We start from the raw sequence: 27,216 nt of genomic DNA, 5'->3' as shown, positions 1-27,216 counted from the left end.
TCTGAGCTTGGCATTTTTGGCGGCCCTGGGCCATGTGCCAGTCCAGAACAGAGAGAATCCTGTTGTGCTGATAACCCAATTTGCCAACCCAAACGGTACCACCAGGCCCCAAGAAAGCAGATTCCAGCCCAGAACACAGCTTTGGGACGGCCAGAAGAGGAACTACATTTACTGACTGCCCCGCCAAATAGGTTTGGATTCCCAGTGGTAAGTTTGCCATTTATACCCCTGGATTTTGGGGGGAAGCTGAGCCATTCCCTTGCTGTGACACTGCGAGTGGCAGGTGCCCCAACCTCTGCTTTTGTCACAGCATCTGCTCAGGTGCAGCCAGTGCTGCCCAGCACTTCTGCATCCTCCGTGGTCTCCGGGTGCACAGCAGCCCTTGGGCTGGCAGGTGATGAACCCAAGGGGGCTGACAAGGGAGAAGGGGCACAGGGAGGCGCAGGGACCACTGTCTTAGTACAGCAAAGCCTGGGCATGTCCTGGGTCACCCCCTTATTGATTGGGTGTGGAGCAGGAGCTGAGCTGGCATACTGTACCCCTCCACATTGTCACCTTGGATGGCTCCAGACCCCCAAAACAGTGTGGGGACTCCCCATGGCTCTCTGGCTGGGCAGCCAGGGGCTGTCCAGGTTCATCTGCTCACCAGTGCCATGCTGTGCCAGCACACGGGCACTGGAGGAGCCTGGCAGCCCCAGCCCTGAGCAGATCCAAGGCAACTCCCTGTCCCCATGGATGGGAAGGACAGGGAGGAGGGGGTGCAGGTGGCATCGTGGCTGAGGGGACATCAGGACACAGCCAGCTGGGCACAGGGACACAGATGGTGCTTCCAGAGAGCTGCAGCTCTGACCAGCGAGTGATGGGCCAGGAAAGAGAATTGCTAGGAGAAGAGCAGTCCAGGTGACACAGAGAAAAGCCCTTGCTCAGGACCAGCAAGGAAAAAATGGAAAAAATCCCCAGAAATATGCCCAGAAACAGTGGCCAAGTTCAGCACAATCCTGGCACATTAGGTCTCTCTGGGTAGAAAAGAAATTAAGCCAACTTGCATCAGATCTCTCATCAGAAACATGATTCCCAAAGGAATCTTTTGAGCAACCAATGTAGCTAGTCATGGTCTGAGAGCTGGGGAAGACTTAGCTGCCTACTGAGATGGCTGCAGAAAAAAATGGAGCTGCAGGGCTCAAACTGTCCAGCAAACAGGTGGCCTGGACAGGGCTAGCCACAGGTTTGAGAGGAGGAAAACAGGTATAAAATTGGTGCTCATTCTGAGGCTCTTCTCTGTGACAAAAAGCAGAGGGTGTTTCAGTGGAAAGTTTGCTAGTTTACAGAAAAGGAAGTGCAATCCAAAAAAGGAGAAGTAGATTTCAGTGCTTCCAGAGGGTTGGTCATTAGTCACAGAAGTGATCACACTACCACGGCAGCAGCCTTGCCCCATGCAGGGAAACAGGTACAGGGAGAGACCCACACAGTGCAGAGACCTGAGAGAGCAAAGGGGAATCTGTAAGATGAATTGCAATGACCAAGGCAAACAAGACAATGACTGTGGATTCTGTAAACAGATTTAAAAGCAAAATTTGTCCTTTACATAATGTAGGAGAGCAGGTAACAAGATACAGCAGGTGCAGGAGAGTTCAATGATTTATGTCCTTCAGTCTCCACAAAGAGCTGATTGTGGCATATAAATTATCACCATGATAGGCATGAGGAGGCAGGGGCCACTACAGGCAAGAAGGGGCTAAGGAGTAATCTCATTCTCCCATATGCATTTAGTCACAGATGGCCTGTGCAGAGGTGTGATGAAGTACAGCTATCCCAACGAGCCTTCTTCTCCTAATATCAATAGCTTTTCACACCTCTCCAGTATTGTCCAATACCCAGGGAACTCACAGCATCTCAAAGTTTGCAGCCTGAACACCCTAAGCCTCTGGAGCTCTCTCTTTATCCAGCGTCCAGCCACTGGGAGTGACGAACAGGAACTTTCCCCAGCAACCCCACCTCTTTGCTGAAGCCTCCCCATATCTGCAGGTCTCTGTATCTCCCACCCCATGGATGTGAGAGGTGGTGAGTACCCTTGCAAGCTGGGACAGTCCTGGCTGGCATCTGGGCCCGTTTGCAGGCAGCACAGAGACTGGAGAATGGGGACATTTGCATAGGAGAGCAGTGAGAATGGGCTGAGATCGTTAAAATCACAGCCTGCACAGGAGAGAGGAAAAAAGTGGGGCTGGTTTCATCCCGGAAAGATATATCCCATGTGCAAGGAGGACACAGAGAGGACAGCAGCTGGCAAAGATTAGGAAAACCCTCCTGACTGCAGGGGCGGTGGAGTACTTAAGGCTGCGTTCAGAGGGGCTGCACATCCCTCTGCCCGGGATTCTAACACACACCGCAACCTCCTCCCCACGGTTCGGGGGCGGATGAGACAATCCCTTCAGGTGCCTTCCCTCCGTGCTCCTCTCTGCTGAGTGAGCAAACCCAAGCTCCAGAGGGATTTGTTTTCAAGTCCCTGTGCGTTTGCCCCAGTGCTTTCGCCTGGAGATTCCCCCTTTGGTGCCAGCTCCCGGCGCGTTCGGGAGCGTGCTGCCTCGGGTCTGTCGGAGCGGGGCCGTGTGGCAGTGTCGGGGTGTTTGCAGCAGGACAACTCTTTCCCAGCGCAGGGGGAAGAACCATTATCTGCTCCACGCCTCGCGGCACAGCTTTTCAGAACAAGTGCACGGCCTCTGATAGCAGGGGCAGAGGCGCAACAAGCCGCACCCGCCCACTAAAATGAGACACCGGCTGGCTTTGAAATTAGTTTATAAATAGAGAATTAAGGTCTGCCTTCGACTCCTGTCTGTAATTGACACCGCGGCCCGGCTGCCCTGGCAGCGATGCCCTCCTGCCCGCACGTGTTTAACCTGGGCACGGCAGTGACGCCCAGACCGCACCGCGGGGACGGGGCTGGGGGTCCCAGCGCCCCCGCACCTTCACCCTGAGCCGGGCGGCCCGGGCTGGGCGCGGAACAGGGCTGAGCCGAGCCGGGCTGAGCTGCGCTGTGCCGTGCCGAGCCGGGCTGTGCCGAGCCGAGCCGGGCTGAGCTGCGCCGTGCCGTGCCGAGCCGGGCCGGGCCGGGCCGGGCTGAGCTGCGCCGTGCCGTGCCGAGCCGGGCTGTGCCGAGCCGGGCCGGGCCGGGCCGGGCCGAGCCGAGCCGAGCCGAGCCGAGCCGAGCCGAGCCGAGCCGAGCCGAGCCGAGCCGAGCCGAGCCGAGCCGAGCCGAGCCGAGCCGAGCCGAGCGCAGCCCGCGGCCCCGGCGGGCACATGGGCAGGAGGGCGGAGCCCGCGGCCTGACATCACGGCTCCGCTCGCCGCTCCCGGACGCCGCTCGCCCTCCCGCCCGCCGCCGCGCAGAGGTGAGGAGCGCGGGGGGACGGGCACGGCGGGGCTCGGGCACCGCCGGCAGCTGCCAGGAGCCGCCACCGGGGCTCGAACCGCCCGCGCCGGGCGGGCAGGGCGGGGGAGGCTCGGCTCGGAGGCGCCGGGGCTGCCCTGCCCGGGGGAAACCGGGTCACCGGGGGCTCCCCGCCGCCGAGCGCTGGGTCCCCCGTTCCGCCGCACCCCCGGCCCGGGATCCCCGCCGCGGGGCTGCAGAGCGGGGCCCGCTCCGCCCCTCGGGCAGGGGCTCCGGGCCCCCAGGGCGCCTCGGTGCGAGGGTTGATGCTGGGGCTGGGGCCGGGCCCCGGGCGGAGGTTTCTGCGGGGGCCGCTGTGTCTCGGTCCGGGCGGTCGCTGGGGAGAGGTCGGAGGGATGCTCGTCCCCGGCGCGTCCGCCGGGCTGAGGTGCGGGGTGCCCGCGGGAAGCGCTTTCCTTCCCGTGCCTGCTGGACACATCCGTGCGGGTGCGGGAAACTCCCCGGCACCGGGCACAGAACCACCGGAACGGGTCCGGTTCTCTGTTCTGAGCGAGGCGATCCTCGTGAGCGCAGTGGGGATGGCCAGGCGGATGGATGGATGGATGGATGGATGGATGGATGGATGGATGGATGGATGGATGGATGGACGGACGGATGCACGCTCAGGCTGTGCTCCTCAGGGAGCAGCACTTGGCGCTTAGGTTTCACTTTTCATTCTCAGCTCGCTAAATGCTTTGAGGAGATGAGTGGCTTCTTCCAGCCAGGGAGAAATCAGCACCGAGATATAAAAAAAAAAAAAAAAAAAAAAAAAAAAAAACTTGGGGAAAATCTTGGCCAGGGCCCAGGTTCCCTCAGAGGCAAGCAGGGAGCGGCTGTGGGGTTTCTGAACCGATGCAGGGACTTTTAAAAGCTACAAAGGTTGGATGCTTTTTGGGGGGACTTCAGCATTTTATCCATGTAAGAGTAACGAGGGATGAAAGCTGTGAAGGAATTGTAGAGGTGACTTTGTAGTAGGAACATCTCACTGGAGATGGAAGCTGGGGTGGGACTGTCCCTGTCCTGTGGCCCTGTGCAGGGTGTGACATCTGCCCGTGACAGATGGATGGACACTGGGGGAGCTTGGAGGAGCATTTGTGTTTGTAATGCCTGAGCTGGGCAGAGGGGTGTAGAGCACCCCAGATCATTTCCATCAGAGTAGTCTAAATAAAACTAACACACAGAGAATTGCCTCCTGTGGCAAGAAACGAAAAGTGAGAGACAGCAGGAGAGGAAGGCTGTCGCCTACAGTATCAATACTCTTGTGGGCAGAGGAGATGCAGGACTAATAGGATTTAAATACTGCATCAAGCTTTTGATTTCTCTTCTTCTAAAATCACATTTGCTATGAAACAAATTTACAGTAATATAAGATGCTCAGTGACTGCACATATTTGATTTCCTCTGTGATTGTAAAAGAGAAAATGTTGATGACTCAACAAGTCTGTGTTTAACAAAACCACATCAAACCCCAGGAAAACACATTCTTTGACAGCATAATAAAATTTTTTTGTTGTTTATTTTGCTCTTTATTTTTGTTTTGGGGTTGTTTTGGTTTTTATTGTTAAGAACTTGCTTTGACTGTGACCTTCTAACATCACACCCATAAATAGAAGCAGGTTTAGATTCAGGGGAAACACATTTTTTCCGATGATGGAAGAAGTAGGCCAGCCATGCCAGCTCTCTTGAGAGGTGGGAAAGGCAGTGGCAGTTTTGATAAGAAATGTCACACACCAGGAATTAAAACACACCAATTTGTTATCTATAAGTTTACCATCACTGATTAGAGTTAGCTTTTTGTCAACATCATAATGGAAGGAAATGGTATTTTCAAATTTGAATTTACTGCTTCTTCGTAGGTTTTCATATGCAGACCTACCGTGGATTAAGCAGGTTCCCATCTTCATCTAAGTTTAAGTGAATTGTCACTTGACTGAAAGCAAAAAGCTTCTGAAAATATGTCTGTGATGTGGGGGCTTCGAACACATTTCCAAAAGCCTTTACTTACTCTGGGGCCTAAGCAGTTCGAAAATTTTCCTGGGGTTTAAGGTACTGAGGCAGAAATTCCTCCCATCCTTTTTCCAAGTTCTCAGATTTTCAGTGAGTCTCCCTGAAGAGAGGTTGTGGCAACACGTGCATTTCCATTTAGTGTGAATGCAGCACTATAGTCTTTGGAAAAAAATGTCCTAAGAGCTGCCCACGGGATGTAGGCTTCAAGAATCAGGGTAAGGTAACATGCCCATCACTGAAGGAGGTTGACACCAACTGCTGACCATGTGCAAGCACTAATAGGTCATAGAGATACAGAGTGGTTTGGGTTGGAAGGGACCTTAAAGGTCATCTCATTCCAGCTCCCACCATGGTCAGGGCCTTCCACTAGACCACGTTGCTCTAAACCCGGTCCAGCCTGGTTCTGAACACCTCCAGAGATGGGTCATCCACAGCTTCTCTGGGCAATCTCTGCCACTGCCTCACTACCCTCATAGTGAAAAATTTCTTCCTTATATCTAATATAAACGTGGCCTCCTTCACCATAAGGATATTCCCCGTTGTCCTGCCACTACAGCCTTTGTAAAGGGTCCCTCTCCAGCTCTCTTCAGGTGCTGGAGGTTGCTCTAAGTTCTTCCTGGTGCCTTCTCATCTCCAGACAGAGCAACCCCAACTCTCTCAGCCTGTCTTAATAGGAGAGAGGCTCCAGCCTTCTGAGCCTCTGTGACCCTTCTTTGGGCTCACTCCAGGACGTCCACATCCTTCTTATGTTGGGGTTAGATACAGGACAGAACCTGTGCCAGTGCAGCTTGGCACAGTGGTGAAATACACGGTGTTTGTACATGTCCAGCACATGTGGGTCTTGCAAAGTCCTTGGGGCCCTGGGGGGAGGCATGTTGTTCACACTGCACATATTTGTCTCTCTGGGCTGACCTGCCAGTGCAGGGGAAAAGGTGAAGCTTTTCAAGCTGGATCTGCTGTGCAGGATGCTGGACTGAAGGCAAACAGTGTGAGAGGAAGGGGAAAGGCAGAATGCTGTGGGGTCCTGGCACCTCAAGGCAGTGAGTTGATTTCCAGCAAAGAGCATCTCTCTCCCACCCATCTTTGGATCCCCAAAGATGACTACCTGGTCAGCCAGTTGTGTTTGCCTCTCTCCCAGGAGCTTCCCAGGAGCTGCTGGGAAAATCACAAGGCCCTACATTCTTTACCTTTCCTGTTCTCACCGCTGTGCTTATTCAGGGCTGGCTCAGAGCTGCCTCTGTAGTGTGTGTCATGCCTGTGCTCCGTGGAGGGGGAAGAATAGCTCAGCAGGAGATGGGCTGGCCCTCTGTCACAGGCTGTGTCTTCACCCCACACTGCCTCCAGAGCCATCTTCTCCCCGTGTGGTCCTGTGCATCTTCTGAGTGACTGGGTGAAGCAAAATCAGAAATGCAGGAGAGTGCTGATCTTGGAGACCCTTCTGACAGGCGCTGCGGCACGGAAATGGCCAACACAAATATTTCCCTGCACACGCAGCACAATTCCTACATGTCTTTCCTGGGAAGAAACAAAGAGGTTTTAAAGAGGCTAGAGCCTGCCAGCTCCCTGTGGTGACTGCTGAAGTCAGGTCCTGCCATCTGTGTAGGTCTGGAGAAGGGTGGAAGACCCAGCTCATTTTAGGCAAGAACACCTTCACACATCGTGTCTGGCTGCAGAGAATTACTAAATAAAGACTTTGGGTTACTTTGCTGCTCTTCTCACGCTCGGGGAGGAGAAGGCTCAGAAATGGGTGAGTCCCTGAGTTGTTAATTTGGTAAGAGCAGCAAGACAACGAAAATCCCAAAAGAAAGCAGGAGAAGCCATATAAGACTTAAGTACAGCACCTGAAGTTGTTGTAAACCACCCCTTTATGTCACTTAAGAACTGTGAGATGCTAAGCCGAGAAAATAAAGATCTCATTCAGAGTCACATCAGCCAGATAAGCTCCTCTGTGCTGTGTCAGCACCAGCACTGCTCTGGCAAACTCTGTCTTGCTTCAGGTCTGTGCCTTCCACGGTCTTGCGGTGAAACCTCAGGATTTCCCAAACTTTCAGATTCCATTTCATAATGTTTTATTAAAGGGTAGGTCTTTCTCAGGCTTCTCATCAACACAGTGGGCACAGGCATCAAGATGTTTTTGCAGAATAGCAAAGAAAGCTCTTCAGAAAAGGACTTTGCTGCCGAGAAGTAACACTGCAAACGGAGGCAAATTTGGGGGAGAAAAGTTTGAGGATGTCTGTGGCAGAACCTGTTGGTCACTGGGCTTTGAAGTACATCGTTTTGATGAAAACAGGCCAAAGGTTTGTTTTCCAGTTGTTTATCATAGATAGGTAGTTTTCCTGCTCAGCATTAAAATGGAGGGTTTATCCGTGGGGACAGGATAAACTGCAAAGTGATCACAGGCTGGTGTAGTTCTATAGGAGAACTGTAGCCAAAATGTCTGAGCTTGTGTGGGAAAAAGAGGTTATTTTGTCCCTGTGGGAAATTCTGGTAGCCCTTTCTCCTCTACTTTCCCCTGTTCTGAAAGGTATTTTTGAATTTTGGCCCTGGTGAAGACCATCTTGTGGTCAGGGACATGGATATGCATATGTTTATGGCTTCCAAAATCAACATTCTCGATATTTTTCAGTGTATAAACCAGAGGGTGAATGGAGTTGGGAGGGTCAGTGCTTGTCAGGCCGTGTTTTCATGAGCATGTGATGGAGGAGGGAGGCACGTACTGAATTTGTAGGTGACACTGAGCTAGGAGGGACTGGAAACATTTTAGAGAAGAGACTAAGAATTGACGACTGTGACAAAGCTGGAGAGGTGGTTTAAAAAAACAGGGCACATGTTCTGTCCTGTGCGGAAGGACTGACTGACCGCCTGGACACCAGGTGAGCGACCAGGCAGCCAGTGGTCCCGGTGAGCCTGAGGACAGGGACACTGTGCCCCATGAGTCAACAGGGGCACACAGTTGTGCAAAAGCAAACAGTCTTCCTGGCATGAAGAAAGAGAAGTGGTGCGTTGGGGAAGCAGCGTCTCTGCTCCAGGTGGTGCCTTTTAGGGGCTCGGTTGGAAAATGCATCTCTGGGCATCCTCCAAGAAAAATGAGAGCAAGGAACAGAGCCTGAGTTGTTGGATATTCGGTAAATAGCAGCTCTCATGGAAGGGTTGGGTTTCACTTGTGCAGGAAAAACCGAAGGGAGATGTGAAAACTGTTCTCCAAATACAGAATGTGTCTGTCTGCAGAGGAGAAGGCAAATCATTTACCATGTCCTTTGGGGGTAAAAGAGGAAGGGATAAGGTTAAATGGATTGAGAGATAAAGAGGGGAGAAAGCAGGGCTCTGCAGGAGCTTATGGAAGTGGTTTTAGCAGATAAATACCTGATAAATGAGGTAATCAGATAAAGAGCTGCCCTGGGGCAGGAGGAGGGATGAGGACCTGTGAATGTGAAGTGCACCAAGGTGGAGAACAGTTACTGGGGGGCATGTGACAGCTCCTGGAGCCCCACAGCAGGTCTGGGCTCACAGCAGCCCCACAGGTCCCGTGGCCGGTGTGGGGTCACGGCAGTCCTTGGAGCCCACAGCAGGTCTGTCCCCACTCAGCACCCAGTGATGCCAGCTCGGGGCAGGACCAGCTCCCCTGCCACAGGTCCCTGTCCCTCCTCCCCACCCCAGCAGCAGGGGCATGGGGTGCACAGCCTGTCCTTGTCCCGTGTGCCTGTGGGCGAGCAGGCTGAAGGACAGCAGCAGGGACGGCCCAGCTCCAGCATTTCCTCATTCCCATGTCCTGGCTGGCAGCCCAGGTGAGTTTGCAACATGGCTTTTCTGCAGGGCTGATTTACATCCTTTGCCAGTTCCTGGTTTGCATCATTCGGGAGATAACTCTGCTTTGGAAAGGAGAAAAGGGGCAAGCAAAAAGGCAGTAAACTTGGTTTCCCTGTCTCTCTCTTGTAGAGCTGGGAAAGTCATTGCCAGTCAGCCTGGGCAGGCCTGAAAGGTCTCCAGAAATGTGCACCAGAGCTGAGATTAGAGCAGCTTTGGATAAGCTCTTTTATTACTTAAATCTGTTCCAGTTCCAGCAGGTTCAGGTTCATGGCACTTGCTGTGCTCCTGGAACGGATGCTCTGTGTGTGGGAGAGAGACTTAAACATTTGATTTTTCTGTGGAAATAAAACGGTGGTAGGAAAAAAAAAAAAAAAAGAGTATTTCTGCCCACAGTAAGACCTGAGTGGAATACTCCAGGTGCTGAATGCTCCTCTCCAGCTGGGGCTTTTGGAGGGTTAATACAGCAAGAGATGCTCTGCAAACAGAGGCTGGAGGGCTTTGGCTTCATGGTTCAAAGGTCTCTCCATGTAGACTGGAAGTCCCTGGGGGCAGAGATCACCCGTCTCTGGAGTGTGTGTGGTTTTGGGACAGTGGCTGGCAGGGCCCAAAGGGACCTTCCCAGTGCAGAAATCACAGTGTTCCTCTGCAGTGCCCTGACCAAAGGCTCTGCTGCATCATTTGATTCCTCATGTGCCTCGCTGGTCTTTCAGGCCATGTGCTCGTTAAGGAATGTGTGTAATAATCATGTGCTTTATCTCGAGTAACACCCAAGCAGAAGCTGAAGCACAGAGCAGGCTCTTTGATGACCTGCACGGGTTGAATCCACAGCTTATGGAGACTCAGTTGTGGTCGGTCTAAACAAACACTGACTTTGGGGGAGACACAAAAGCAGTTGTTTTTGCCAAGGTGGTGCAGACTGAGTATGTGAGGCTGAGCTCAAAGATGAGTTTCTGTGGAAACAGGAACCAGTTTGGTTCCACTGGACAGGACCTTCACTGGAGCTCTGTATGAGATTGCTGCCATATTCTTCATCACAGTTTGATATGTTTAAAAAGCTACCTTTTTATTGGACTTAGGCTGAAACTAAGCTGTGTTTTATCTGATAAATCTGAATACCAGGGCATTGAAATGAAGCTTTTATTTATTTTAATTTTATTTGTCCAGCACTGAAGCAAAGCTTATGCATTGCCACCACAGATCCATCCTTCTTCAGAGTGTGCAACTCAAACACCTCTGGACTGTGAATTACAGGAACCAGCTAGGCTGTCCTGCTGCACCAGAGGATGTGAAAGGGGCCCCAAAAGATGGTCCCATTGTTAAAGACATGGTCGAAGATATCTGGGTCATCCCAGACAAACTTGCTGGAGTCCCATCATTGTTAGTATCTCCTTCCCCCACGTCTGTTGAAAGAGGATAGCAAGTGTGCCCTTCCCCAGTAGCTGTGGGGGATTATCTGCTCAGCAGATTGACTCTGCTGTGAGCCCAGGGACACCTGAGTGGGCTCCTGCAGCCCAACTCCAACTCCAAGAAAAGTCCTGCTGCAAAACCTGAGTGAGGCCTCTCAGTGTGGGCAGAGAGGCAGAAAAACCTTGTTTCCCTGGCACCACGCCTAAGCTAACAGCCTCTGCCAAGCCTCAGGTGCAAAATATGTAGTATTATCCCTGTTTTTCTTCTGTGAGAACTCCCTCCCTCTGCCTGGGCAACAGAGATTTGACTGCTTCATTTCGTGCAGCTGCTGTCTGTCTGATCCCATTCCTTGGGGCAGAAGTTCCCTTCTCGAAAGTTTTTGTAGAGTGCCCAGCAGAGGGGAGCTCCCCATCTTGCTCACTGCCCATCACTGCTATTGCCCTGCAATTAACAGCAGTAATGGGAGTGCAGTCACTGAACTGCACATGGGAACAAGTGTGCTACAGCTGGACACAGCAGCGATGTAAGGGTGCCATTAACAGCCCAGCTGAAGGGCAGCTGTACATTACATTCAGTATTTTAGTTAGGAAACTGCTGCCCAGTTAGAATTGGAGCTTGTTTATTCCCACTGGGCTGTGCTTTCAATCCTCTTGTCGCTTCCTTGATAAGAAACTGATCTCCTTGGATTAGCACGTGCTGTAACTCAGCAGGGATGCAGTTTGCTGGATAAGGAAGATCAATAGATGGGGTTTATCTAAGTCTGGAGATGCTGAAGATGTGTCCAAGCACCATGATATTCGCTGGTGACTTCCTCTGCCTCTGAGTGACTCTGCAGCATCCTGGCCGTGGGGCTTTGCACTGACTCTGGACGGGTTGACCTTGCTGTGGTGAATTAGCTTTTGGAGGGAGAGTTTCAAGCAGGTGCCATGTTGTCCATAGGTGCAGAAAAAGCAGTGTGGACACAGTAAGTTTGGGTGGTGGCAGGAGGCAGGGGGTCTGCGTGCTTCCCAGAGATACAGAAGTGAAAAAAAGCTGTTGCCTAATCAGGCAGTCCATTGCCAGGCATCTGTCAGGCAGAGACCACAGTGTTTGTGTCAGTGAAATGTGTTTATGGTGAAAGAGGGATGTTCCCCTCCTTTCTCAGGAGGATTTCAGTGCATGGCAATGACAGCAATGCAACCCACAGGCAGCAGGCAGCGCCAGGGACCATCCCACCAAGGGCTTGCAGCCGGGGTGACCCCTGCACAAAGCCTCACCAGTCAAAGCATGACTGAAATAATCACAGCAAAATTTACAGAAAAGATTTTTGAGTCTTCTTACTTTGTAACTATCCTGCTGACTTCAAAGGCTGTTTAATTCTGTCATCCCTTTTAATCAAAATAACTGGAGACAGCAAAGATGTTTATCTCCAAACATTGCCAACATCTCTCTACATGTTCAGTGGCAGCTGCAGGACAGAGGAAACACACTGTAAGAAAAATTGCTTGCAGCAACGTTTATATCCCAGTGGGACCACAGAGAAAACTTCTGAGGTGCCTTAAATCGATTATGAAATGAGTCTGTGGGTAACAATCACTTTGTCACCCTGAATACTGATTTCTCCCCCCATGGCTGACAGCCAGAGATATGTTTATTTTGGGGTAATATTTTGTGTGCATAACTGGTGGAAAAAGGGAGGGGGATATGGGAGAGCAAGCTAATTATTCCGAACAATAGCATTGGCCTTAGAACAAATAGTTCTGGACATGAATAAATATAGGTGAAGCAAGAAGGTTTCTAAAAAGTAAAGCAGTGAGTGTGCAATAAAGCTTCTGTTAAGAAGGGACTAGGGAAAAAAATCATCTTTGCAGACAGAGATCTGAAAGTCATCCCTTTCACTTTTTCCCTGTGGCCCTTTTCTGTGTTTATTCCCCACCTACCCCACCCCTTTTTTTTTTTTTTTTTTTTTTAGTGGAATAAGCAGAACTGCAATGTGCTGTTTGATCTCTGTATTTATACAGTGAACATGTGTTTTTAGGGGGAAGAAGTCACCATGCACTTCTTTTCCCTGTTAGCACCTCTTCCATGAGCACATGTTTCGGTCTCTGGGACGAAGTGGTGCTTGGTGAGAGGCAAAGAGAGCAGACAGACCTCTGCCATAGAAACAGTATTGTCACTGAAACCATGATGGGTTTCTACCCAGGCCACTGAATTACAGTTTCAAAGTCCGTCTGCTGAAGGTGTTTTGCAGGCTTTCAGTGAGGAGCAGGATTGAGATCATGGTTGCTGTGTGAGAGATCTCCTCTAGTAACTTGGCTGCACATGATGTTTGTCTGCCAGGGACCACCAAGCTGGTGTTTTCATAGTAATGTGACCCTTTGATCATTTTTGTGAGTGGTTTTAACAAATTTACAGCTCTTTAAAGTGTATATATCATTAGGGGAGTTTATGCCCACAGGCAGCTCTTGCCATGTCTCTGGAGTCTGCAGTGAACTTTGGTGCTCAGGCACTTCGAATGAGGAGATCCTTTTGCAGATTCTTCACTAGAAAGATTGACTGCCCTAAATGATTTTGAGTGGATATTAGGAAGAAATTCTTTAGTAGAAGGGTGGTGAGGCATGGGAACAGGTTGCAAAGAGATCGTGTGGATGCTCCATCCCTGGAGGTGTTCAGGACCAGGTAGGATGGGGCTTTAACCAGCCTGGTCTCATAGAAGGTGTCCCTGCCCATGGCAAGGGGTTGGAAGTAGATGGTCTTTAAGTCCCTTCCAATCTGAACCATTCTATGATTCTGTGATCACTACACATGAGTTCCATCTTCTCAGTATTCACTCCCTTTCCCAGATCACTTATGAGCATATTGAACAGCATAAATCCTCAGGGAAATCCCTTGGCAACCCATTCTCATTATGAAAACCATTTATTTCTTCCCACCCTTTGTTTCTCATTGGTAACTATTCATGCAGAAGTGCCCTTCCTCTTTGCACCATGACCGTGCCAATCCCAGAAGAGCATTGGGTGGAGGACATTTCCAAAAGCCTATCAAAAACACACCTGCACCAGGGACCAGGTCACCCCATCCAAACGGTCACCTTCAGTTTGAAAGAACTTAACCAGATACGAGGCAAGACTGCACTCCACCAAAGCCAATTTGTCTCCATTTCCAGTATATCACAAGTCTGTTAATTATGGTCTTTATTATAATCTCTAGCAGTGTGTCCATACAAAAGCCAGATGTCCTGGTGTGTAAGTTCTGTGGGCTGCCTTCTGAGCCCTTTTAAAATCTCACCCTTGGGAATTTGCCATTCCTTGAGGGTAAATTTGCTGTTCCTCAAGTTGGGAGGCAGATTTGAACCACTGACACAGCCCATGAGGAGTCTGGCAGTTCCCTGCCTGAGTTCCTTCTGACCTCCAGGTTCAGCTGCTATGCTGCCTGTGAATTTATTGATCTGCTTAAAACCTCTCCATGCCCTCAATATCTAATCTGTTACAGGGCAAAATTCATTAGTGTTTGTAAAGCTCATCAAGATCTTTCATGAGCAAATCTCATCATGTTTTAATATATTTTTTAAATGTCACGAGTAAGTTCTCATTACTCATTAAAGAGCTGAAGCAAACAGCACTTGCCAGATCCAAATATTGGAACAGGCAAGGGCTGCAACTCTCTTAGTTTACCACTTTTAGGACACTTTCATTTCAGTTTGACTTTCTGCCTTGATTCTGCTCTGGCAAATCAGAAGCAGATCTGATCAAATCCCTCCAGCTTTTCCAAATGTAGTCTCAGGGATCTTCATGGACCCCGTCTTAAGGAGATATCTGGTAGCACCACGGGAATCTCAGAGTTTCTGGTCCTGATTGCTGTTAGTGTTGACTTTGCAGTGTGAGATGCCAGCATGAAGGACAGCAGAGGACGGATGAGTGCATCCAGCAGGTGTTGGATCACACAGCCCTGGGAAACTTCTGCAAAAGCCTTCACCTTCCAACCCTGCATGGTGTTTTGTGCCCCTCCAGTGGTGCCTGCCCATTACTGCACATTTCCTGGTGGGTTTGGCAAATGGGCTTGGCTATTGGGACCAAAACCATACATTCAAGTGGTCTAAGTGTCATTTTCCCCCGTGACCTCAAATGCGGTCTGGGTCTCTGCGAGAGCTCCGCAGTGAATTTGCATTTCTCCTCGTTTTCCCCGGCAGGATGTCCAGAGGAGACATGGCCAAACCTCTGCTGGGCCACCGGAGCACGGAGGGCGAGGGCAGCCCCCCGCCGCCGGCCGGGCGCACCGTGGGCGTGCTGGGCAGCGGGGACTTCGCGCGGTCCCTGGCTGTGCGCCTGGTGTGCTCCGGCTTCAAGGTGGTGGTGGGCAGCCGCAACCCCAAGCGCAAAGCCAGCCTCTTCCCTGCTGCAGCAGAGGTCACCTTCCAGGCCGAGGCGGTGAAGAAGGCGGATGTCATCTTCGTGGCCATTTTCAGGGAGCATTACTCCACCCTCTGTGACCTGGCTGATGTGCTGGCGGGCAAGATCCTGGTGGATGTTAGCAACAACACCGAGATCAACCATCACAAGGAATCCAACGCGGAGTACTTGGCCTCCCTGTTCCCAGCCTGCACCGTGGTGAAGGGGTTCAATGTGGTTTCTGCGTGGACGCTGCAGTCGGGTGCCAGGGATGGAAATAAGCAGGTATTATTTTCTCCCAGCAGGGGCTGAATCCCAACTGTTTCAGCAGCTGAGGTCTGGCAGCATCAGCAAATGGCCTTGGGCTCCAGGAGGAGTCTTGACCGCTGGCTGTGGCATCCAGAGACCACCCCTTAACTTCTGCATTTCTTTGTCCAGAAATGAAGTATCTTCACTTAGTTCACACCTTGTAGTCTTTGGAGTATCTGCCTAAGTGAAAAGTATTATTCAGTTATCTGTTTATCTGAACAGAGCCAGTAAAACAAACTGGCAGTGCATGCATGAGAGGAAAACTGTCCAGGAGAGAGGTCTTTGTCAGCCATTGTAAATTCCTGTCAAAAAGCCTGCCAGGAATTGTGTTGTTCAGTGGAATAACATAGGCTCCCTGTGACACAGAATCCCTCCCGATGCACTCGATCCCAGCAGCCTGATTTCTTTGCCCTATGTGTGTATTTCTGTTTGTTGCAGGTTCTGATCTGCTCAAATAACCAAGAAGCCAAGCGCATCGTAGCAGAAATTGCTCAAGTCATGGGATTCACCCCTGTGGACATGGGCTGCATGTCATCAGCCTGCGAGATCGAGAACATTCCCCTGCGCCTCTTGCCAGCCTGGAAAATCCCCATCTTTTTGGCTCTGGGGCTTTTCCTTTGCTTCTTCACCTACAACCTGATCCGGCAGGTCATCCACCCTTACATCAGGGAGCAGAAGAACAAGCTGTACAAGATCCCCATCGAGGTGGTCAACACCACGCTGCCGTGCGTGTCCTACGTCATGCTGTCTCTGGTCTACCTGCCCGGGGTGCTGGCAGCCTGCTCCCAGCTCTACTACGGCACCAAGTACAGGCGTTTCCCAGACTGGCTGGACCAGTGGCTCCAGCACAGAAAGCAAATTGGTCTCCTCAGCTTCTTCTGTGCAGCCCTGCACGCCGTGTACAGCCTCTGCCTGCCCATGCGCCGCTCCCACCGCTACCTGTTGATCGAGACAGCCGTCAAGCAGGTAACGGGGGTGCTCCTCAGGTCAGCACCTGCAGGAATCCTCTAAACTCACATAGATTTTGGGTGGTGGGCTTAGTGTCTTGGCTTTTTCATTCGTCTTCCAAAGCAGGTGTGGGACAGTGGGAAAAAGCTGTTACCTCTAGGAGCACTTCCTGCACAGGTCAGCCGCACCCCACAGACTGAGCACTCACCTGTCTGTGCTGAGGAGCTGCCATCTCCCTGGATACACAGCTCCCTCTGCATCTACACCCAGGGCTAGGATCAACCCCCCACCCCGTGCTCCCCAGAAACCCCAACAAGCCTTGGAAACCAGCCTTGCCTGGCACTGGTGTGTCTGAGACTAGGTCAGAGGAGGAAAAATGCTAGGAGAGGGGAAATCCATTGGTAGGAGGAGCAGAGTTCCCTTCAGCTCCCAAAATCTTGGAAGGTCCCTGCTTGTTCACACTGATGTTCATAATTGTGCCTGCTGGGGTAACCAAGTCATAACCCTGAGAGGGTTGTGTGTCTTCATCACCATGTGCCTGCAGGAGTTTAACAAAATGGTGGTGAAGAACTGGTTATATAAGAACAAGGAAATGGGAAAGGACTTTATTGCTTTATGGACACTCTCAGCAGTGTTTATCCAGTGTGAGATTGCTGCCTTCAGGCAGTTCAGCCAGCTCCCATGGGATCTGCTCTTTCCTGCCCCTGACTTCTCACTGCTCCACGCTGCTGCCTCCTGGGATGGCACAGGCTTCATGCAGCTGAGGGGAGATTGTGGTCAAGGAATTACCCCACAACCATTCTCCTTTCTGTGCTGGGGTATTTGGCTGAATGACTCCAAATACTTGCCCCAAAAAGGAGGGAAGGGGCTGTGGGGGCAGAGGGGAGTAGGATGGCTAGTTTTGGCAGCAGTGCCTGTTCAGAGCATCCATCAAACACCATTCCCAGCCTCTCAGCTTCAGTCTTGAGCAGGTTCTTCTCAATTGCCACAGTTGCACATTAATCTCAGGCAAGCATCCTGTGTTCATTTCCCCTCTACCTCCTGTTTTCTAGCAACATCTTTGTTTAGTAAATTAAACCCATTTAATGGGCTAAAGAGGACAGTTCTAAATGTTCCTCTTTGCCATGCAGTATAAAACCCATCTTCCCTTCCATTAGCATGAACAATTTCCCCCCTAAATGCACTTAAAACAAAGGTTATTAGGAGACTACTGCATATTCAAGCATCTGTATTTGTTTTCATGGCTTTAAACTGAGTTCTCACTGTAATTATCTTTCCAAATGTGACTTTGGGGCTTGCTGCTGTGGTTACAGGCATGAGAGCATTCAGCAGTTCTTCCCAGCAGGCTTCAAATCAGGTCTAGCTTTGGCCAAATGGCTTTGGGATAAGAGAGCATTTCCACTTCTCCCAAACTGGCAAATAGTGCTGAATGTGTGAATAGGACCCAGTGCTCATCCAGGAAACCTGCTTCCAAAACTAAAACAGATAAAATTCAGTTCCTCTGTCGTTAAGCGCCCCGTTTTAACAAACCTTCATTGTCATGCCAGGCTGTGGAGAAGAAGATGACAATCTGGGTAGAGGAGGAAGTCTGGAGGATGGAGATTTATATCTCTGTTGGAATAATTGCCCTGGGCTTGCTGTCGTTACTTGCCATCACTTCACTTCCATCCATCGCAAACTCTCTCAACTGGAGGGAATTCAGTTTCATTCAGGTAAAGTTGACATTTGCTGATGCCAGAGAGTGATTCTGCAGGATCAGAGTCAGGCCCTCACACAGGCAGGGCAGGGGTTGACCTGCTTTCCCAGCACATCCTGCCCTGGCAGGGCAGCTGTCAGCTGTGCACTGGTGTCAGCAGCAAAACCTCCCCGGGCACCCCAGAGCCACAGACCCCTCGTCCAGGAGGTGACACCCAGAGACAGAGAGGGGCAGAGGGCTGTGGTGTGTCCTGGGGCCCTGCTGCCCTCACACAGGGCTTGTCCTATCTAAGGAAGGTGCTTTTCTCAGGAGAAGGGAAAATGCAAGGTGTCATGGGCATCCACATGCAGATGAGCAGCAGCAGAGCTGCTGTGGGGAGAACCAGGCTGTGGAGGGCAGGCAGAGAACTCACTGTGGACACAGCTACAGGACACAGATCGGCCCTTGCTGTTCAGGGAGAGTGAGCTGCTGAAAAGGAGAGCACATGGGGGACAGTTCAGGGGAAAGACAAGTTTGGCAGAGCTTGCATGCACCCATGTGTTCAGTAGACAAGTTCAAAAATGCTTAGAGGGGTCTATAAACTGCCAGAGCCCACACAGTACAGAGAACTGGGTGTGATTTCAAGGAAAAGCCATGTCTGATTCAAAAAACTGAATTAGTGATGTAGTTTTCCCCCAGTGGCTTAGGAGCCTTCCTCCCACTTGCAGTGATGGGCAAGCTCCCAAGGGCCAAATTCCCCTGGTGACCTGAGTCTACCCCATGGGATGTTCACAGACACCATATTCTGTGGCTGCAGCTTTTCCAGGGATGCATTTGGAGCCAAGCTCAGGGCTAATTAACAGAGATCGCAGGAGAGTGAACCTTTCAAGTATCCCCTGGACATTAGAGCTGATTTTGAGGCCAGATTCCTCTCACTGTGTCATATCCCACAGCCCTAAAACCCCCTGGTTACTTGTGCTTCCTACACCAGGGCTGCTTAGCATGCACCAGTCTTTGTGTCCCACTGCAGTAACCCCTGTGGCACCCAACATGTGTGAGCCCCCCCAGGACCCCTGCAGCTCCCCTGTGGAGCCTCCCTTTGCACCACACTGGCACACACCTAACCCTTCCAAAGGGGAGGGCAGGGTTCAGGGATGCAGAGGTGAATATCTATCATCCAGCCTCTGTTAAGCTCTGCTGAAGCTCTTCAGTGGTATATAAATAATTCAATATTCATTAGAGCAGGAGTTTGAAGTCTGCTTCCCTGCTTCTCCCAGGAGTGCCCCGACCACCAAACGAGCCATCCAGTTTGTATTCTTTCCCCTCTTGCTGTGGGCTAGCCAGTAATTATTTACAGAATAGAAGAGCCTCACCAGGAGAGCTTGACCCCAAGAGATCATCCCTTGAGGAGAAGGGAGAGCTGGCTTTAAACCTCTCTTTCAGACTGGACAGTGGGAGCATATTAATTCTCACCACCATGTCTCAGGGGAGGGCTGCAGCTGCTGGGACACTGGATAAATCAGTCCTGACTTACACATCTCATACCAGGAATCCCAAACGAAGGGAAGTATCTCCTTGCAGCCTGGAAGGAGGCTTTGAAACCCCCTGCACTTCCCTGTGGCTCCCCAGGCAGCCTGGCAGCTATCCTGGAGGGTGCTGGTGTTGTGTCATGTAACACATACGTTGTCGTGGCAGGTAGTGCGTGTAACAGGACTGTCCCATCTGCCCTTTGGGACCCCTTCCCGAGCCTTTCTGAGGGTATGTCAGCACTGGGACCAGACAAATTCGTGATGGTCAGTTCCAAAATAGCTCTTGGCTGCCCCATATGGGAACTGGCTGGCTTAGTTCATGGAAAGATACTCACACCTATTTCTGTCTGCATGGAATAAAGCGTGACAGTGTGATACGAGCTTCCAGCTGATCACATGCAGGAGAGGCATGGCTGGTATTGTGCCTTGCTGTGGAAATACCATGTAAAAAGCAGGTTACAGATCTCCTGGCATGTTAGCTTCCATATTAATTTTTTTTTTAAATGAGGGACCTTTTAAATTATTTACTCCTCAATAAGTTGGTGGTGCCTTTCTTGGGGAAATTAAAAGAGCAGCTACAGCTACTGCTTCCAGGCTCTAGAGGTTACATTCACATAGGTCAGCATGAGCCTCTCTGAATTAATGCACAGTGGCACAGTTTAAATACAAGGGGTGAAGCATCAGGCTGCTTTCTCAAATATTTGGGATTTCTAGTACCTCTAAGCATATTAGAGGTGAAATGCAGAGTGCAGACACACCAGCCAGATGCCTTCCAGAAAACGCAGCAATTTGTTCTCATCTCAGTTGAACTGGATGATATTTGAGAGATGCTGTACCAAAATCCACATGTGAAGCAAATTCAGGAATCATTTTAGTCCCCTCCTTACCCAGAACTTCTCAAGTCTGACATTTTCCAGCAGTCAGTGTGTACACCTGTATTAGTGCCATATACTGCCACTGTATTAAAATACACATCTGTTGCCTGACAGGTTGAAAATCCCATTTGTATTGTTTCCAAAGTTATAGGAAAAGAGGTTAATTTTAACAGTAGCTCCTGCACATGCACAAATTTCAATTAAATATAGTTAAATTGCATACACAGTTCCCCTGTGTGTCCAGTTTTAACAGAAAATGTACAGGATCGGAACACTGGCTAACAGGAATGATTTATATGTAATTCAACTTATAGGAGACATTTTAATGTTCCCGAGTGATTTACAAATCAGCTCTAATTGCCTGAGAAGTAAAAATGTGTATGATTGCCTTTACCTTCCTATCCTGAGAAGCCCTCCTGGAATTTGAAGGTTGAATTGACCTGGTTTCTTTCATAGTTCACGTAGCATAAGATGTAAAGAATCTGTGATCAGACCTTTTCTAACCCTCCTGTCGAGGCAGTGCGAGGGGCCAGAGCTGCTTCCATTGAGCTAATAATTTCATAGTACTGATGGCTGCACAAGTCAGAAACATATCTGGGTCAGGAGGGTGCTCGTTGCTTTCAGTGCTGCCCAAGCATTTCTAAATGAGCCAGAGGTGACTGGATCAGCTTTGGTGATCCATTACAGGGAGTCTGCAGGCACCAAGGAAATGGGGGAGGTAGAAGAGTTAATGCAGAATAAAAAATACATGCAAAGCCTGCATCAGGAAGATACTGTCTTCATACAGCGTCTTTCAGAGAGCTTTAACACCCTACAGAGCTGCTGGCCCCACACTCCCCATGTTGTGACAGTAGAAAAAAAAACCCTCTCTGCTGCTGTTTAAAATAAAACCCAGAAAGATTCCATAGCCAGAAACTGCAGAGAGAGGATCAATGAGAGCAAACGAGTGAGATCAGGGCTAAAAGCACGCTGACAAATCGGCCCCCTGGGGTGCTCAGCAGGCTCTGCATTGTACTACACTGAGTGTATATTGAGCTGTAAATACTGAGCCAAGCTGCAATCAGCAAAACTTTGGGGCTTTGTGCACTTACAGACCTGCTTGTATCCAGCTGTCTAGCGGGTGCAGCCATGGCTCCTGCAGCCAGCATCAGCACTGGGACCCCCCTCTGCTCGCCCCAGTCAGCTCCAGTTTGTGTTAAAAGTGGATCAGCCCATTGCTGCTGTCAGAGGAGCTGCCAGCCCTGTCTCTAGCCACCAGCAGCTTAGCCATGTGTACGTTGCCAATTAGCCTTTTTGTTTCAGCCCTGCCATCCACACACAAAGGTGGGTCAGTCACAGAGTGCCTGTGATGGTTTGTCACCTTTTGTCCTATTAATTACTCTCCTGCACTCCCCCAGTACCAGCAGCTGTTTAAAGAGAAACTGTAGAGGAACAAGGTCATTATCTCAGTTCTGACATCTCTGCCATGCACAGAGCCCTGCTCGGGCTGACTGTGAATGCACCCTGTGCCCAGGGCAGGAAGCACCTGCTCTAAGATTCACCCTGTCCCCTTTTCCCTTCCCTGCTTTGCCAGTTCTAATCTGGTACTTCAAACCTTTTACCACCCTGGGTTGTTTTTTTTGGTTTTTTTTTTTTTTTGCCTGTTGGAGAGAACCTTAACCTATGAATGATGGATGATCTGCGGGTCAGGTCCTGCTGTTAGGTTCAACTGAGACCACATATTTCAGCAAACTCCTCCTTAATTTTCCAAATGCAACTAGCCTTGACCCTGTTGGGTTTGCTGCTTGTTACCACTTTGGTTTAGGACATGCACACAGCTTCTGGTAAGAAGGACATCTGTGCCTGAAAGAAAGGATAAGTGTGGGGTTGCACACAGGACTGAGGTTCACTTCCCAGCTCTGTTCCCAACTCCTGGCATGACCTTGAGTAATGCTCAGCTGTAACACAGAGAGGAGTTCTTCCCTGCCTTGGCAGAACTCAGCAACACCCACATGCCTGCCCGAGAGATACTGTAAAAGTGAAGTACCTAGTTCTGGTAGCACATTTTAGAGCTTTCATCCTCTCCCTTGCCCAGTCTCCTCAGCAGCTTAAAAGATTAGCTCAGAAGTTTAGAGGAGTCTTGGTCTGTTGTTTTGGTAACAACCTAGTCCATTTTTAAAAGTTGTCTGGGTTTTTTTAATTGTTTCTCAGCAATCAAAATTAGAAGGGGGAAGCTACGAATTGAGTAGTTCTTTGGCTGAAACTGTTTCTTCAAAAGACAATGAGTCCTTCCTCCCATCTTGCCCTGGTTCCTTATTTCCCTGCCATATCCTGTTTTCTGGACATATCTTCAGGACGACCATGTTTCTTGGTGATCTCTGTACCACGACAGATATTTTGGCTTGTAAAGGCTTTTTTCCCTAAGTTAGGGACATAAGCAGCAAAATTTTCCCTGTCTAGGCATTGTGAAATTTGGTGGTTATTTCAGGCTTAGACCAAGCATTCAAAGTAGGGCAGCAGAGCAAGATGCTACTACACCTGTGCTTTTCTCTGAAAACACAGCAGCAAAAGCCTGTACAAAGAAAAACACAGCAAGTTCCCAGTGCTGCTGAGTGCCAGCAGGCACAGGGAGCTGGCAAACTCAGGAGCCACCACCTCTGATGCTGGCAGGAAGCCATCAGTGAGGGAAACAGTGTAAAACCTGTCTCTGACAGCAACCCTCAGAGGGAGCTGGAAATACTCAGGAAGAGATGTCTCTGTGGGTGCTTGGGAGCATGATCTCAGCTGAAAATAGGGAAAGTTCTTGCCTGTAGAACAGGGTCTGGGTTCTTTCTTCCTCCCTGAGTGGATAAAGGGCTCTTGACTCCCCATTCCAAGGGTTTAGCCTATTACATAGCCTTTGAACCAACACAGATCTCTTAAGACAGAGGAGGAAACCCTTGAGGGCTGTCGCTCACCTCAGAACAGAGCACTTCTGCCTGCACAACCTCATTTTCCTGTAGATGACACCAGTCACCTGAAGATGCCTTTGCTCTGTGTGGAGCTGTGGCTTCACACACTTCCAGCAGTGCCAGCTGTGGTCCAGAGCCACATCACTGATGTTCCATCCTGCAGGTCAGAACCCTCAGCCAGCCAGGGACTGGCAGGAGCAGAGCTGGCAGCTGCAGCTTGGGAGAAGCCCTTGGGAGCTGCCTGTGCCCACCCGCTCAGCAGGGGCTGGGGGCTGCTGCTTCACAGCATTCAGGAGCCCTCCTCTCTGCTGAGCTGGCAGCACCTTCTGGGAAATTCCTGCTGAGCTTCTATATGTCACACTTAACCTCTGATTAGACAAAGAAAAATGCAGTCTGGCACGCTACCCAGGAAAGGTTTCCAGCCATGTTTTATTCTGTCCAGGAAATGCAGGAGTACTCATTGATTTCTCTATGTCATGTACACTTAAAAAATAACGTCAAAATTACAGGAAGACAGCCAGGCACGAGGTACTCTGCTAACTGGTGTGTGCTCTTTTCCTTTCAGTCTTCCCTTGGATTTATTGCCTTGGTGATCAGCACTCTGCACACACTCACCTACGGCTGGTCGAGGGCCTTCGATGAGAATCAGTACAAATTCTACCTGCCCCCAACCTACACCCTCACACTGCTGGTGCCATGCACTGTGATCATAGCCAAAGTCATCTTCAGCTTGCCCTGCATCCGGCACAGACTTCTGCGAATCAGGAGGGGCTGGGAGAAGGGCAGATACGTCAAATTTGTTCTGCCCAGCGCAACAGGGGAATTTTCAAGTGGGGAGACCTCCAGTAATGTCTAACAGCCCCAGCTTGGAGGATTTCGAAGCACTATCAACGTTTCTATAAAGGTGTTTCCTTTTTCTTAAATATATGTATGTTTTGGTATAATGGTATTGTGGATAAAAAAAATAAAATTTGTTGACTCTAGCAAAATGGATGACCATCACACTAGGTTAGATAGTAGTACTTAAATTATATTGCTGATTTACTAGGACAATTATTGCCTTAAAAATGACTGTGAGTGCCGAGCTAGCAGCACTAATATACATGGGAGACTGATGGACTCTGTTAGTCAGATCTGTCACTTGAGGTGCTGGCTGGCAGCTCCCCAAACCAGTACTTCTCGGTTGCTTTCCTAGCTGCTCTCATAAATTTCAATGCCTTTGGTTTTTTTAATATGAGGTTGCACAGATTTTCTGGGGTTTATGACAGCAAAGATACCCTGCCTCTTGAGTGTATGGATCAATCAAGGCAGTGAGGTTTAGAAAGATCAATTGCATCTGGTTTTCTTCTCCTCAATGAACTCGGTGGACAAGTCAGAACAGCTATATTCGTGTTATTGTGACAGCAGATTTTACTAAAATCATCAAATCTGACAGCAAGCCTGGTATGCCTGTTCTCTCAAATATAGACAGCACTTCTGGTCCTGGAAGCAGTGCCTGATGCATGTTTATAAGCTGAGGAAATAAAGCACCTTTTCCAGCAGTATAAAGGCAATTGAGAGAGAGACATCCCCAATACCAGACGTCTGGTCTGCACTGCTGGCTCTGAGATGACAGCTACTGCTGCATGTTCTCTGTTACACTGAGCCAAAGTTTCAAGCAGTATTTGATTGAAATAGAGCGAGGATAATTATTGGAAAGGCCTGCTGCTTCACAAAATTACATGGAGAAAACCAAGGCCTTCCAGCTGGCCTTACATCAAATAATAGGGTGAAGCTTTTAGAAATCGCTGTCACCTGAACATTCCCATTTAAGCAAACAAAACAGCAGCTCTAAACCCACTGATTTCACTAGCAATAATAAGATCTTTGAACAGTCCTGCAAAGGGATCATCAAGTCTTTACCACAACATAAAAACATGGCAGTAGTATATCTTGGGCACAGTCCCTCATTGCTTTACACCTTAAAAAGTCACTTGCTACATCACAAAGCAGGTATGAAATGCTCTTCTGGCTCCACACTCACTGTGGACAAGGCAGAGGGCAAAGAAGATTTCTGCCCTAATTTCATGTTTCACCTGTCCCTTTCTATGAAGTTCTTACTCTTTATCAGAATAACTCTTTAGGTTTTGGACATCCAAATCACCAAACAGTGAATGGACAGCCATTCACTAAAGCTCATCTAAAAGCAAGCAATCGGGATGACACAAGAAGACTACCTCAGTAAGGTCAGGTACAAGGACATGCCTGGAATAGCCTCATTTTCCTACAGTTAAGGAAAAGACACTCAGTGTTCAGTATTGCTTTGAGAAAGAAGAGCTGTCAGCACCAAATGAGGCACAGCTTGTGGGACAAGGGAGTATTGGTTACCAGACCAGTTAACAGAAAGGGCAGAGGGAATTACCAGCTTTGGGGCACATAAGCTCTTCTACAAGCCACCATTGCTCCCATAACCTGGAAGAGTTCTACACAGGCAGAGACTCATAAGAATTAGCCTGTTTAGTCTCAAGTAACTACAGTGAGTAATACTCTCCAAATATTGCTCGTGTGGCCAGTGATGATACTGAGTGTTAGTTCTTGCCTAACACTTCCAGTAAAGTCTCCAAGTCTTGCTTCTTGTTGCTGAATAAAAATAAACTGGCTTGAGGGGAAAGCCTGGATTTCATAATCATGTGATTTTTGTTGTTGTTTTGATGGGGTTTGGACAATATGGTGAAGGTACCATTCTTTACAACTGTCCCCCTCAGCAAGCTGAGTTTATTAGATTTCCCCATCCACCTCCAGAATTTAGCCCATATTGGCACCTGACCAAATCACTCTCCAAGCAGACTGATAACCCAACACTATTTATTTCTGGTTGGGTTATAGGTTAAGTTTCCACATGGACTGGAGACAGTTTCACCTGAATATAATTCCACGCACTCCAGTTTAACTCATCCTTGAGGGAAGACTGGATTCAGCAACCTGGTTTTTTAGTTGTCTTTTCCATTTCATCATCAGGCAAAGACAACATAAAAGCACCAGTTTACACAGTTTATGGTGTATTTCAATGCTTTTTTTTCCCCATTAGGGTTTTTTTTCCACATCTTTAGGTCAGGCAAGACTACCATCTGGAGGCCAAAAACAAATTAGGAGGCAGGGAAAGAGCATTACATAGGCTTGCAGGCTTTGTCTTCAAGGAGAAAATGGTTTCTTTTGAGTCACTGCAAGGTTAAAGACTCACCTTTACATGACTTTGTTTACACGACTTCCATGCCTACAAACCCTTTCCCATGGCAAAGGGACAATTTCCATGAGCAGAAGGGGAGGCAGTGAGTCAGCATGGTGCTTTTTAGATGGACACAAGCCCAAAGGGACAGACAAGCCAGCTCAAAATCCCCACAGCTACTGCAGCTCTGCAGCATCTAAAAAAACCCAAACTGTTCAAGTATTTCCAGGTAATGCCTGTGCCAACAGACTGGCCAGCCAGTGACCATTCCTTTTGAAACCAAAACTAATTCTCATAATGGCAGAAGACCATTTCACATGTTGCCCTCTGTATGTATGTGGTTCTTAAATGTGACATAAGTTTGAGTCATTTCTTCTGATTCTGGAATGCTGAAAATGAAACTAAGGAATTTTTCAATTATCTTTTCCCTAAGCATTTTTGATGTACATAGGACATTTAGTGAGATTGGCTTAAAATTTACCATTTAACTGGTTTTGTACTTGAAGTTTTTCTCTCTGTATATATGTACACACACATATAAATATATGTATCTTATTGCAGAATATATAGCTTGGATGTAAAAATCTTTGTATTTTTATTTTCTGTACTGCCTATGTGCCTCTGGGATATGTAAGAACCAAATGAAAAGCTGTAAGAGTAAGGCCAGTTTTAATCACTGGCATCTGTAGTTATATAAAGATCTTCTGAACAAGTCTACATAATTATATCAGAA

At 49.2% G+C, this 27,216-nt stretch overlaps 1 protein-coding gene across 3 annotated transcripts; it reads left to right on the top strand.

Annotated features, from left to right (window-relative positions):
• On the top strand, positions 1 to 27,216 carry STEAP3 (STEAP3 metalloreductase). Of its 3 annotated transcripts, none has more exons than XM_066323123.1 (5): positions 1 to 207; positions 14,814 to 15,297; positions 15,760 to 16,287; positions 17,817 to 17,981; positions 23,844 to 27,216. In XM_066323123.1, exons 2-5 carry the CDS (start codon positions 14,815 to 14,817, stop codon positions 24,132 to 24,134), a joined length of 1,467 nt encoding a protein of 488 aa, XP_066179220.1. In that variant the 5' UTR covers positions 1 to 207; position 14,814; the 3' UTR covers positions 24,135 to 27,216. The 3 variants fall into 3 exon arrangements, with proteins under 3 accessions (XP_066179220.1, XP_066179219.1, XP_066179221.1); XM_066323122.1 differs by lacking the exon at positions 1 to 207 and adding an exon at positions 3,302 to 3,386; XM_066323124.1 differs by lacking the exons at positions 1 to 207; positions 17,817 to 17,981 and adding an exon at positions 3,302 to 3,386.

Source organism: Sylvia atricapilla, chromosome 7 (genome assembly GCF_009819655.1).
Source record: "Sylvia atricapilla isolate bSylAtr1 chromosome 7, bSylAtr1.pri, whole genome shotgun sequence".
NCBI classification, from domain to species: Eukaryota; Metazoa; Chordata; class Aves; order Passeriformes; family Sylviidae; genus Sylvia; species Sylvia atricapilla.
The sequence above is the reverse complement of the archived record's forward strand: the minus strand, read 5'-3'. Positions and strand labels throughout refer to the sequence as shown.

Bases quoted from the DNA above. Each gene is read 5' to 3' on its own strand.
- STEAP3 (XM_066323123.1), top strand. From the start codon at position 14,815: ATGTCCAGAGGAGACATGGCCAAACCTCTGCTGGGCCACCGGAGCACG. The intron at 15,298-15,759 runs GTATTATTTTCT...TGTTTGTTGCAG, and splicing joins CCAGGGATGGAAATAAGCAG to GTTCTGATCTGCTCAAATAA. The intron at 16,288-17,816 runs GTAACGGGGGTG...TTGTCATGCCAG, and splicing joins TCGAGACAGCCGTCAAGCAG to GCTGTGGAGAAGAAGATGAC.